Source organism: Pungitius pungitius, chromosome 13, assembly GCF_949316345.1.
Source record: "Pungitius pungitius chromosome 13, fPunPun2.1, whole genome shotgun sequence".
In the NCBI taxonomy this organism is placed as follows: domain Eukaryota; kingdom Metazoa; phylum Chordata; class Actinopteri; order Perciformes; family Gasterosteidae; genus Pungitius; species Pungitius pungitius.
Genome location: NC_084912.1, coordinates 9,310,523 through 9,322,669, shown reverse-complemented (window position 1 = coordinate 9,322,669; position 12,147 = coordinate 9,310,523). Strand labels below are relative to the sequence as shown.

The following is a 12,147-nucleotide window of genomic DNA, read 5'->3' as shown; positions in this document are numbered from 1 at the left end:
GGGGGGGGGGGGGGGCATAGGGCTATGTGGCAGGTATACGCGAACTGTAACCGAAATAAACCCGCAGGAGCAGAGCCGTGCACGCTACACGCGCAGCTGGTCCGAGAGGCCCCGGCAGAAGACGCTCGTGACGGCCACAATGTGATATGGCGAGAGGCCTGTCGGAGAAGCCCGGTGCGCAGTCGGTGTCCCGAGCTTCTGCCCCTGTCTACAGATACATATAGAATATAAAGATATAACGACGCGGGAATGTTTTCGGTCGGTGACGAAACGCTCCGGCGTAACACGGCCAAGCAGCCACCACGTCGCTAGAGCGGCATGTACGACCCTCCCCCCACCGCCAAACAATAAGCGCGTCCGAGGCGCCGAGGAGCGAATCCTCATCTTACCTCTGTCATCGAATGAAACGATTATCGATCCGCTCACCGCCGCGCGCGCGGTACGTTCGGCCGATTAAAGCTCCGGACTCTTTGTTTACGCTGCCGGTTGAAGGGTGATTTATTCCGTTGTGCGGCTTAAAAAATACATGACCTCACCGAATTTCACTTGCCTACGTTTCCATCTGGATAGTATGCTGACAGGCCAGGGCGCGCACGGGGCATGCGTCCCAGCAGTACGTCACTCCTCCACAGAGGCACTCCCACCTCCTCCTTCTCCTTCTCCTCCCCCTGCATCCGCCTTCCTTCCTTCCTTCCTTCTGCTTGCCTTTCTATTAGCTATCGAGCTATTTATCTATCTACCCCCCTTTTCTCATGCTTCTATGTCTGCAGTAAATCCATTGTAGAGGGTTTATTGGTCGAACTAAAAAAATAGACCCTACAAAGCATTAATCAACATAGACTGAGAGAAAGATATCAAAATGGCGAAATGAAGAGGGAACATCTCGGCATATTTTGTCCTTTTCTATTTGATGAAAGAAATATTTCTGATGAAAATGGCTGAGAGGGGTTGCCAGGCTGTATGAATAATGGTTTACTGAGCACACACGGTCAGAAAGTCATTCACATTTTCTCTGGAAACTAGAAGTAAAAGCACACAAACCCACAGATGTAAACGGAAGGGCAGCCTTTGAGTCTCCTTTGAGCAATATATTAAGGACACATTTTACGTTAATACAATCATTTCTAATTTATCAATCATTCGTGTCTGTTCTTGTTTCTTTCTTTCTATCGTTGTCAGATATATTTTTCTTTAATCTTAACAAAAAGTTAGTACAACTGCAACTTTTCCATGATGACTCGTCTATTACATGACTGACAGATACATAGTTTACTTACATTAGATGTGTTGTTGAACACAGAGAACAGCATCATTTAACATCACTTTCTTTGAGCTACGCTACAAGCGCGGATGTGTGCACGTATAGCCATGCTCTGCGAATGCATGTGACCGAATGGGGACGTGAGGCCAAAATGACGTGAATTTAGCGCCGAGTAGTATATATATAAAAAAAAAACCTCCCCGCACCCACCTGACAGCGCTGGGTGGCTTGTTATTTATCCTCGTCGCTGCGCACATACCCCGCGGCCTGCAGAGACACGCTGCGCGCAATAGGGAGGGCAAAGCGTGCGTGAATGAACGTCCCCGGCGCCGAACCCCGCAGCGAGAGGCAACGCTACTGAGGTTTTTCTTACCCCTTGTTCCAGGAGACTCCGCAGTGTTATGATCATTCTGTGGCGGCGGAGCAGCCGCGCGGCAGCGGTCGTTCGTCCTTCCCAGGCGTCTCCGTAGCGCACCTACCGCCGGGGTTGCAACCGCACCTTTGGGCGTCAGACGGATTAGTCAAATCGGTGTAGCTGATCCCACGCCACTCGCTATTGGTGGCTTTGAACCCGTCGCCGTCAAAAACGCGAGAGCAATCCCATTAAGCGTTTAAAGGCGAGCGCTAAGAATAGCCGCAATTACAGCAAAACAAACAAAAGTTTCGGGATCTTCAGCGTGGCGCTGGTGGTGAAAAGGGCAAATGAATGGGGCACCGTGTGTGGTTGGTGTCATTGATGAGTTACCTGGCGGAGCGGAGCAGCCTTTGCTGAGAGGACGTCAAACCGGCGATGCGATGATCACAAGGATTATTTCGGATCCGTGGTGGGAGCACTGAAGATAACACGAAGGATCAGACCGCTGACATAGGTCACATATGGTACCAGGTGATGTTTCTTCGCCATTTTACTCTCGCTGTGGTGCCGTTTGACAGTTTGGTGAATCGGAGTGGATGTCTTTATGTTCAGATACATTTAATCTGAGTATTTGAGATGCAAGGTATTCAGGCATTAACCCTAGCTGAACCTTTACAACACTGTGTGGAGATTTACCCTTAAGAGAAACATATAGCCTCCACAGTCAAGCCTGGGATTGCAAAAGCCATCCTGACTAACGTGTTGTTTGTGATAGGCTTATTTTACCGAAGCTAAAAACTGGCCTCTGGGCAGCTTTACATCACGTTTTGTTTGTTAAGAACTTGGGAATTTTTAGTAAGAGAGAAGTGCATCAGAGACCTACATCTACACCTATACTGAAGAAGCATGATGCCCCAAATTCCGTTTCTCCTCTGTCTGTGTCCATCTGATTAATGGATCACTGAGGGGGTTTGTATGGAACACGGTGATACGGTATAGTGTTCTTTTGTTGACTGGTTCATGCCATCCTCTGATGTAATGACAAACATTCTGAATAAGAGAACCAAAATGCTTCACACCAAAGGGAAAAAAGTGTGGCAAACGGTGTGTAAACTGGACCAAAGAGTTAGTTCCTGGCATTATTTTCTCTGTAATTTGATCTTACTGTTATAGTTTTAAAGGTTGTGATTTAGGGAACGCAGACGCTCTAATGGGATGTGAACGTATGACGCTGATGGTGAGACAGAGCGAGGTCACACCGGGTCGAGCCAAACGAGCCAAAACCCTCAGCTGAACGCCATGTTGGTATATACCACACAGTTTCTTTGGGTTTATGTTTAAAAAAATGACAAGTGATAATTGGCAATCCAAAAATCAACTTTGTGTGTTGGTCCCTGTGGCGGCGCAGGTAGCTTCTCAGGGTAGTTGAACACCTGTAGACAAACCACTTTGACGGATTGCAGCTGCTAAAGGTTTTTCTCTAGAAAGGACGGTTGGCTGCACTCGGCTGGGTTCCTGCGCTCTCCTCCAACCCTTCAGTATCATAACGACTAACCAGGCTGCAGGGATACAGTAGGATTATTTGATATCTCTCATCAACGTAATGATGCAATCCCTCATTTAAATGTCCCTAATCTCAGAATGGCATTTGTGGTTTTACTTTTGAGCCATTTAATCTTGTTCAACATTTGGTGGACACTAGGTGTCGTGAGCTGAGGATGAACACACTTTAAGTGCAGGATAATCAGGGCTCCAGTAAATTGCTTTGTATGTGGTTGGCTGCTGTTAATGTAATGTTCCATAATTCATTTCAATTCCAGGGCAAGTCAGTCGCTGTTTTGATCTTCCACATTCACCACACTCATTAGGAATTTTTACAAAACATCTCATTCTTTCTAATGTAATTTGAGTGAAAATAAAAATCATTTACTCAACATGATTACACGTGTAATATCACACAGCCTGGGACAAAATCTACTTCTATGTCATGGGATCATGACATAGTGGCTTTGGTACCGGAAAGCACAGCTCCCTCGGATCTGCCCACTGGTCAGAAGAAAGCCTATTAGGAAGTGGGAGGGGCGGGGAGAGCCATAGGCACTGAGACCGATGGAGTAAGTTAATCTAATCAGAGTCCAGTAAACGGAACAGCTTCCCCGTTCTTTTCAGTGTGATCTCTCATAACTGTCCCTGAAAACGAAATGCTGTTGACAGGCTCTGACGTAACGTACGAGTACGTAATAAAGGTGATGAAAGGAGAAACAAATTGACAATCAGCCAGAAATATCAGCCAAATGCAGGAATTTACATTGTTTAGAGTAAAAACACACATTTAACCTCTCCTCATAATATGACCTTGACCAATACTTCTATTGGGTGATGCTTTGGGTTTGTATTTTTATGTCTTATATGTATGTGTGTGTGTGTGTGTGTGTGTGTGTGTGTGTGTGTGTGTGTGTGTGTGTGTGTGTGTGTGTGTGTGTGTGTTTCTTCAGGTGTGTGCCTGGAATGTGTGCAGGATGAGCAGCACATTTGTTACATTAGCTGAAGTACTGGAGGCACGAGGGGGACCTCTGCTGGAGGAGGAGGTCTGGTCCCTGCTCCTCGGCACTGCAGAGTCTTTAGTGGATGTCTCATACAAGGGTAAAGCAGTTTAGATAACCCCCTTCTTATCATAGGCGCATGCACCTCCTGCTTTAACCATACCATTATCTTACTGCAATGTAACATATAACATTTTAAATCTATTTCACTCCACCCTCTGCATAGAACTGTTTCAGCAGCATAAATCTCATGGACTTTCTTCTTTTTTTTCAGGTCAGAACAATATGTGTAATATCATTAGTCCCACCTCCTTGCTGCTGTCAGCCACTGGAACCTTAGCATTTAAGAATTGTGGCCTATCAGATGATGTATCCACCTTCACTGCTCCGGAGATGCTGCAGGGCCGTGCCAGCTCAACCAAACCTGCCATGGAGAGGGTCAGTGCATACATCGGTCCTTATTGAATAACATTAAACAGTTTTAGTTCTTAGAAGCGGGGTTCATCTGTAACTTTAAGCCCTGCTGCCATATCTTCATTTGTCTTTTTCATATGAGTGTATCTCAGAATGAGAAGATTTGAAGGTCGACTATTGGGTAAGCGCGCCATCTAGTGGCTGAGCAAAGACAACCGTTGGCCTGAATTCTGAACTTCAGAACCCTATTTATAAACATAGAGTACAGACTCAAAAGTAACTTAAAAAAAATATCCGATCGTCTTTATTTGTTGAAAAGTTTTCCAATATATGTTTTCTGGTCTCACAGACATCTGCCTTCATGCCCATATCTCCTATTAATATAACTATGGATAGGTAAGCGTTTATGGCTGAAGGCTGCAGGAAATGTCCCTTGATGAATTATACAAAACAATCATTGACTGAAATCATGACGTTTCTGAACAACAATATTCAATAACAATAGTGAAAATGCTCAATCCTCTGTTTAGAATGTTAATGGTTCATGGACAAAAAAAGAATATAAACGCAAACCTGGATTTTCTTATATAGTTTGTTGATAATTATAGCAATGTGTCCAAACAGTATTGTCATCAACTAACTGATTTTGTTGCACAGATGCTGGTGTATTCACTGGGTATGACTCTCTACTGGTCAGTTGATTTTCAACTACCTCAAAATCAGGTGTGATCCCCTCATACAAAGCTGTCTTTTTCTTTTACATCAGTCCCACATCATCATTATAATGACTTTCGACTCTCATTCCTCTCAGCCAGTCCAGTTGAGTGACCATCTAAACAGCCTTCTGCTCTGCATGTGTGAGGACTTGGCACATCGCAGGGTGACTCTCAACGCCATCCTGGAAGCCTGCGAGTGTCAGCATAAAGGCACCGTCCTGCCATCGCCCACCAAAGTCATCAAGCAGCTGGTGGAGGAGGTTTTTCATGAATCAGTGAGTCTATAGATCTACCTGCAGCATGTCCCGGTCCCAAAGCTGTTTCGGGTTCCTCTGAAGGCCATTGTGTTCGTGTCAGAATTCAAGCGCCTACTCTGCATTGTGATGAGATGAAAGTAAATTGTGAGTACTAACGATTCATTTTCCTTCAGATGGACCATGGCTCTTCACCAGATATCCACGTTCCTTTGGGTGGCAGGAGCCAGATGATCCGAGAGAGACTACACGGTGAACATGCATGTTAGAGTCTTAGTAGAGTATTCAGATACGCGTCTAAAGGGCATTGGGAACTTTTGATTTGTTATTAAGTTACTAAGTTAGTCAATTTTACAATTGACCAAATGTTAAATGGTATACGCGTATTGTACTATACTGTCCTGCTCTATTTCTTCGATTCATTATGAAATTTTGAATAAGTTTGACCTTTAATCCCACATATTTACAGAGAGCAGTTTAAGTCATTGCTTTTGACTCAGAACTGCATACAGGTCAACGGGATTAAAATCTTAACCTAAAGCAAGCCCAGGATTAGGCTCCTGCGAGAGCCAATAAGCAGACAAGAGCTCTCCCCTGGCCTCAGTCCTGTCCAAACATTGAAGTATCTCCTGGAAGCATGGGAACAGACAGGATTCAAACATCGCTGACTTCTTTTATTTGTTACCTGCTTGGCAGGAAGGAGAGGGCCACTTTCAGACTCTGGTGAAGGCAGCGCTGAAGAGAGAAGATACTCTACGGACTCCGACTCGAAGTCAGGTACTGAGAAGAATTCAAAATGGTGGAAAGAAGTTATTTTGTCATTTCTCTTGTGTTCTCCTAACACACCTCTGGTGAGCAGATGCAATCCTGAATCAAATGCAAAATGTACTTACTTCTACTTTACTGGTGTGATAATTGTCTGTGTTCTAGGGAGTCTCCCTCAGAGACCTTGGAAACAAAGGCCACGGAGCTCTCCCACACCGATGTACCAATCCTCGCTGGACCGGTGTGTACCATACGCTTAGAGCTATCTGCGATCACTGTCTTCACTGACTTTAAGGGGACATGACATTGTCTCCCGAGTTTGACTTTTTCCAACTTCACTGCACAACTATTACACAACCCGTCCTTCCCCACCCCTCTGTCTCTGTGCCCTCAGACTGCCTCGTGGGGTCCGTCACAGGGACAGCAACTGCAGTTGGCTTGGTAGGAGCCCCCACCACGACGTCTCTCAGAAGACATCAGGCAGATCTCACAGTCCCTCCATATCCTTCAGCGAGTCCTCGCTCAGCCTCAGCAATCGGAAGGCTAAGGTACGATCGGGGATTTGTGGTTTTTGATTTGTTTGTTCAGAGAGATAAATGCAAGAGGAAGGTTTTTTTTAGTAGAACATCAAAAGGGTATGTTGTGTATGTACGTATGCTACAACTGTGGAGTATTTAGTGCGAGTGAGGGACAAATTAGCAGAGCAGCAAAGTCTTTTTTGTTTGTTTGTTTTGTCAGGCATTGGGTCCAGAATTCGTCAGAATGTCAGAGGAACAACAAATTGTTCTTGAGCTTCCGGGATCCATCGTGGTAAATTCAAGTTGTCTGTTCATCCCGTCTCCTTCAGATTAATACCACTGTCAGTTCCTGTTGTTGTCCTTTTTACACAGTAACACTGGTCTTTTCTTGCATGCCAACCTATCTGTGTGCATAATTGCATGAACGGTATCTGTATATTCATGTGTGTGAGTGTGTTTGTGCATGTCCACCACAGTCCAGAAAGGGCCGTTCGTGTTCGTCTCAGAGAGAGGTGACTGTCGTGCTGCCTAGCGGACAGTACGTGGTGGTTCGCTGTGACATTAAGTCCAAAGCAAGGGATGTGTTTGACATGGTGGTGGCTCACGCAAACTTGGTAGAACACTTCTACTTTGGTCTTGCCTTTATAGATGGTAAGATATTATATGGGAGCTAATCTGGTCTCTGCGGCATTGGTTGTGCATCACATTGACAACATTTAAAATGCATTTTAAAAAAAATCCATAGCCCAACTTGTGATATTGTTCCCTCACAATCAACATGAGGGTGGAATTATTATTTCACTATTTCAGTAATTAACAAAGTTGTTTACTTACATAAAGTTGTATTCATTTCTTGATGCAAGTTGTGATGTTTCAGTCACTTCACAAGGCTGAAGTTAAAGTTCTTTTGTCGTTCTGCAGATGATGAATATTTTTTCTTGGATAATGAAACAAAAATCTCCAAAATTGCACCAGACAGTTGGAAGAAAGGGCAGATAGCCTCCTTTTTCGTGTTTCTTCGAATCAAATTTTTCGTTGATGATATGTCCTTTGTTCTGTAAGTAAAGTTCTGGCTTTAAATCATTTCTAGAAATACATAGTTTAAAAGCTATTACGTTTTACTTGATGTTCTATTCCTGTTTCCTAGGCACAGACTGACTCGGCATCAGTACTACTTACAGCTGCGGAGGGATCTCTTGGAGGACAGGATCTACTGCAACGAGGAGACAGGCTTGTTTCTGGCTGCTCTTGCTCTGCAGGCTGAGTTTGGGGATTACATGCTGGAGGTACGCAGGAAAATAGAAAAATGTTCAAAGTGCATTACAGCAGAACATTTATTCTTTTTTTGTGTCTTCTCTAGCTCTATGGGAAGAATTACTACCAGCCAGAGCACTATGTGTCTAAGAGAATGCTAGAGAAGTTGGCCCTGCCCAATGTCAAGGAGGAGCTGCCAAGACTTCATGCAAGTCATGCTCAGATACTGCCTGAGGAGGCTGAAACGGAGTACCTAAAGGTATCCAGGCCGCAAACGCATCCCTTCACGTGCATATTTTTTATACTTACTACACTTCATTAAAGTCCTGAAGAATCGCTGACACAAATAGCTACTGTTTGATATTGAATGCATTTAAAATATGTACCTCCCAGATTGCCCAGCAGTTACCGGAGTATGGGGTCATGTTCCACCGTGTTGGGAGAGAAAAAAGGCAGGTTGTGGGAGAGATGGTTTTGGGAATCTGTGCCAAAGGAATCATTGTGTACGAGATGAAAAGCCACCTGCGCTCTGTCATCAGGCGCTTCCTGTGGAGGGAAACCGACACCATCTCCACTGGGGTAGGCGCTTCAGTCAGACATTACAGCTCAATTTATTATTAAGATCAAACTAAATGTAGGATGATTTTGTTTTCTGACTTTCAGCGGCGTAAACTGATCATAGAGTGCGGAGGGCCCAGTGGGAAGAAGCACAGCTTTATAACCGAAAGCTCAAAAATAGCACAGTACCTACTGAACCTCTGCTCGGCACAGCACAAGTTCCACAGCGAGATGACGTCGCGACAACTCAACCACACCATGATATCAGGTGAGTGTTTTTGACCTGATTGTGTAGAATCAATTTGTTTTTTGAATATGATAAAAAACAAACAAGGTGAAGAATAATAACACCTCTTGTTTGTTCAGATGAAAGCATGGATAAGTACATGTCCGTGTACCGGGATCGCATCCTCAATCCGAAGCGAATTTCCTGCTCAGAGGGCATGTTGAACCACGTGGGTTTGACACCTGGACAACCGGACTCCCTCTCCAAGTCCTGTGAAAACCTGACTGACAAGCTGGAGGCGAGGCTGCGCCAGCAGAGGGAGATGAGAAGGGAGATGAGCCGAGAGCTTAACAAGGAGCTCGCCGAAACGGGAGACCTCAGGGACATAAAAGAGCGACAGTGCTGGAGGTAGCTGATGGGGATGATTACATTCGTGTTCTTGTTACAAACGCAGATTCTTTGTAATGTGTCACTGCGCACGCGTTGCAGCACTCCGGAGTTGATTCCCAGAATGATGTCCAGTGTCTCACTTCATAAGCAGGACTCTGACGCCTCGTCCTCCATTCGAGGTGAATATGTGGAGTTAGTGTGAACTTCAGATTAAAAGGGCTGGCCCTTTAGCTGGACTATCTATCTATCTTACCTATATTTTGATTTACAGAAGCCCATATTAAACCTGTGCTTTTCAGTTGATACACCAACCAGGACCCCGCCAGAGAGAGAGATAGTCTGCGTGACCCTGAAGAAAGATCCCAAACTTGGCTTCGGTGAGTTTATTAAGGCCCACTTGCTCGCAGTAACACTTATCTGAATATTCTGAGTATCCACCAGGATACTTTTGTCTTCACTTCCTCTTTGGTTCTGTCTCAGGCTTTGTGATAGTTGGCGAGGACAACACCGGTAAACTTGACCTCGGGATCTTCATTGCCTCCATTGTTCCTGACGGGCCTGCGGACAAGGACGGACGAATCAAACCCGGTACAAAGCACAGAACTAAAACTAGAAACATCGGTTTCCATCTCAACATGCACCGTAACTTGGTAATGGTTCGTTGATATTTCCAGGGGGACGTCTCATTTCACTGAACAAGACCAGTTTGGAAGGAGTGACATTCAGTGACGCTGCGGCCATCCTTCAGAGCAGCCCTGAAGAAGTAGAGCTCATCGTGTCCCAGCCTAAACGTAAGATCAAATCAATGCATCACCGTCACAAACCACTCCCTGTGGAACTCAATACAGCCTTCATGACGTCCTTTATCCCTCCCGGTTGTTTTCAGGGTCTTTGAAAGACCGCTCGAAGTCCCTGAGTCAAAGCACTCTGGGTTTGGCGTTGGAGAGGAGCTTTGGTTCTCAGACCACGCTGAGCGGCACGGAGTATCGTCCTGTCGTGGAGGAACTGGAGGAGGCCATCAGTCTGTCCAGCTTGGCAACCACCCCGAAACATAGCAGGAGGCTACACATTCCTGTTGTGCGAATACATGACGCACAGGTAAGAGATTACTTTGTTTCCATGGAAGCAAAGCATGAGGTACAGGTAGGAGATTGCTTTGTTTCCATGGAAGCAAAGCATGAGGTACAGGGTGAAGGACAGTTGAGGAATTGAGGGTTTGGGCGAATCTGAGTTTACTGTGAACACGTTTCTATCTTTGTCTTTGTGTATTCCTCTCTAAACGCTCTTTTGTTTCAGGATAAGTGTTCGAGGTCCCCCTCTATCCTGAGTTTGAAAAGTGGGGAGCGGTTTGCAATGGACCTTAGGAAAAGCGGTGGTAGTCTCGGCATCAGTGTCGCAGTGAGTGAAGTCTGAATCCTTGTTGTTATCTTTTACACGCTAGCTACAACTAATTCAACAGTCCTGTAATGACTATATAGGTAATAAATTACAACACACATTCCCCGGGATCCCTGGAGGCTTTAGACATTGAATTATTACTTCTCCCTTTTGCCCAAAGGGAGGAATAAACACCAACGTGCGTTATGGAGGAATCTACATCAAGAGCTTGGTGCTTGGAGGTGCTGCAGAGCAGGACAGGCGCATTCAGATTGGTGATTTTTTATATTTCATTTCTGTACATCAGGTGCCTGCCAAAAAAAACAATGGTTCTGGAAAGTTTTGATTTTGAACGGGATATTCTTTTAAATTCTCTTTAATTAGCAAAACATAAATATCATCATCTATATGCAATTTAACATATGTGAAGTATTACTTATCAGGGAATGTATCAGGCCCAATAAGATGAAAGGCCTAAAACGGGAGCGTCCCACTGAAGCCGGTGTGTCTTTGTCTACTTGGTTCAAGCTTCACTGAGCAGGAACGACTTTTAGATTTGTGGACATGCCCATCAAAACATGTACACACACAAACCGTTTAAGTATTGATGTTGCTAATGATGATGAGATTTGTGTTTGTGCATATGACAGGTGACAGACTGCTGGAGGTTGATGGGTTCAGCCTGAGGGCCGTGACTCACAACCAAGCCGTAGAGTGCCTAAAGAGGACGGGGGAGGTACACACACACACACACACACACACACACACACACATGCATTAGTCCAGAATCTTTTCCTATTGCAGATATTATTCCATTATAAATGAGTACAACATGTACTCTCCAAAAAATAAACATTAGAGCGTACGTTTATGTCAAGGGTTCAGCTGCTATTTTCTATTATCGACATCAATGTCTATTTTTTTCCATTTCCTAACCATAATGTGGAAGTTTTTAAAAGAGGTCTCTTTTAGTTCCTTGCTTGTCTGACCATTGAGATCCTTATCTAGAGTAATCCAGAGTAGTTTTTGCATTTCACTCCATTCATTCTGATGGAAATGCCCAGCAGCTGTTGATAGTTACTATAGTACTAGTATTTTCTGTATTTTACTATTTCAGGTAAAAGTATAAACTGCTTAACATGTATATATATGTGTTGCATGTGCATCTGTTCCCCATAGGTGGTGAACCTGCTGTTGGAGAGGGAGCCCACAGTAATCTTGGAGAGCAGACCTGACTCGCCCTGCCCCCCCCTGACCCAGAGTTCATCACATACACAGCCCCCCATGACTGAAGTCTCCATGGAAACGACCTTGAGTGGCCGAGCCAAGGACTACAGTTTTGTGACTGATGGTGAGAGGCGAGAGGAAGGGGCACAAACGCTCACATAGGAGGAAAAAAAAGAAAAGATTGACAGTGTCACGCGCGCACACACACACACATTCATACACACTTGCACACATGGCCCAGAGGTGACTGTGAGTAATCTGACAGCTACATTGTGGTTGCTGTCAGAGT

At 44.8% G+C, this 12,147-nt stretch overlaps 2 protein-coding genes across 8 annotated transcripts in view; one reads left to right on the top strand and one right to left on the bottom strand.

The window, feature by feature from the left end:
• Positions 1 to 2,025, bottom strand: part of mapk8a (mitogen-activated protein kinase 8a) — a 10,208-nt gene extending 8,183 nt beyond the window's left edge. For 3 of the 7 annotated variants that reach the window (XM_037464838.2, XM_037464839.2, XM_037464844.2), the window contains exon 1: positions 1,635 to 1,747. In XM_037464838.2, coding sequence (XP_037320735.1) covers positions 1,635 to 1,670 — 36 coding nt within the window. In that variant the 5' untranslated portion in view covers positions 1,671 to 1,747. Of the gene's footprint in view, positions 1 to 389; positions 673 to 1,634; positions 1,748 to 2,006 lie in introns of those variants that run through there. The other 4 variants (XM_037464843.2, XM_037464842.2, XM_037464841.2 and 1 more) reach the window with 4 other exon arrangements.
• ptpn20 (protein tyrosine phosphatase non-receptor type 20) overlaps positions 2,025 to 12,147 on the top strand; it is a 23,261-nt gene continuing 13,138 nt past the window's right edge. Inside the window, exons 1-26 of the mRNA XM_037464834.2 lie at positions 2,025 to 2,147; positions 4,112 to 4,259; positions 4,434 to 4,597; positions 5,231 to 5,296; positions 5,385 to 5,564; positions 5,720 to 5,795; positions 6,240 to 6,320; positions 6,474 to 6,549; positions 6,703 to 6,856; positions 7,047 to 7,118; positions 7,303 to 7,477; positions 7,748 to 7,883; positions 7,974 to 8,112; positions 8,187 to 8,339; positions 8,474 to 8,659; positions 8,744 to 8,906; positions 9,005 to 9,272; positions 9,354 to 9,433; positions 9,554 to 9,631; positions 9,735 to 9,842; positions 9,929 to 10,045; positions 10,141 to 10,352; positions 10,551 to 10,652; positions 10,813 to 10,906; positions 11,282 to 11,367; positions 11,811 to 11,982. Coding sequence (XP_037320731.2) covers positions 4,136 to 4,259; positions 4,434 to 4,597; positions 5,231 to 5,296; positions 5,385 to 5,564; positions 5,720 to 5,795; positions 6,240 to 6,320; positions 6,474 to 6,549; positions 6,703 to 6,856; positions 7,047 to 7,118; positions 7,303 to 7,477; positions 7,748 to 7,883; positions 7,974 to 8,112; positions 8,187 to 8,339; positions 8,474 to 8,659; positions 8,744 to 8,906; positions 9,005 to 9,272; positions 9,354 to 9,433; positions 9,554 to 9,631; positions 9,735 to 9,842; positions 9,929 to 10,045; positions 10,141 to 10,352; positions 10,551 to 10,652; positions 10,813 to 10,906; positions 11,282 to 11,367; positions 11,811 to 11,982 — 3,262 coding nt within the window. The 5' untranslated portion in view covers positions 2,025 to 2,147; positions 4,112 to 4,135. The remainder of the gene's footprint in view (positions 2,148 to 4,111; positions 4,260 to 4,433; positions 4,598 to 5,230; positions 5,297 to 5,384; positions 5,565 to 5,719; positions 5,796 to 6,239; positions 6,321 to 6,473; positions 6,550 to 6,702; positions 6,857 to 7,046; positions 7,119 to 7,302; positions 7,478 to 7,747; positions 7,884 to 7,973; positions 8,113 to 8,186; positions 8,340 to 8,473; positions 8,660 to 8,743; positions 8,907 to 9,004; positions 9,273 to 9,353; positions 9,434 to 9,553; positions 9,632 to 9,734; positions 9,843 to 9,928; positions 10,046 to 10,140; positions 10,353 to 10,550; positions 10,653 to 10,812; positions 10,907 to 11,281; positions 11,368 to 11,810; positions 11,983 to 12,147) is intronic.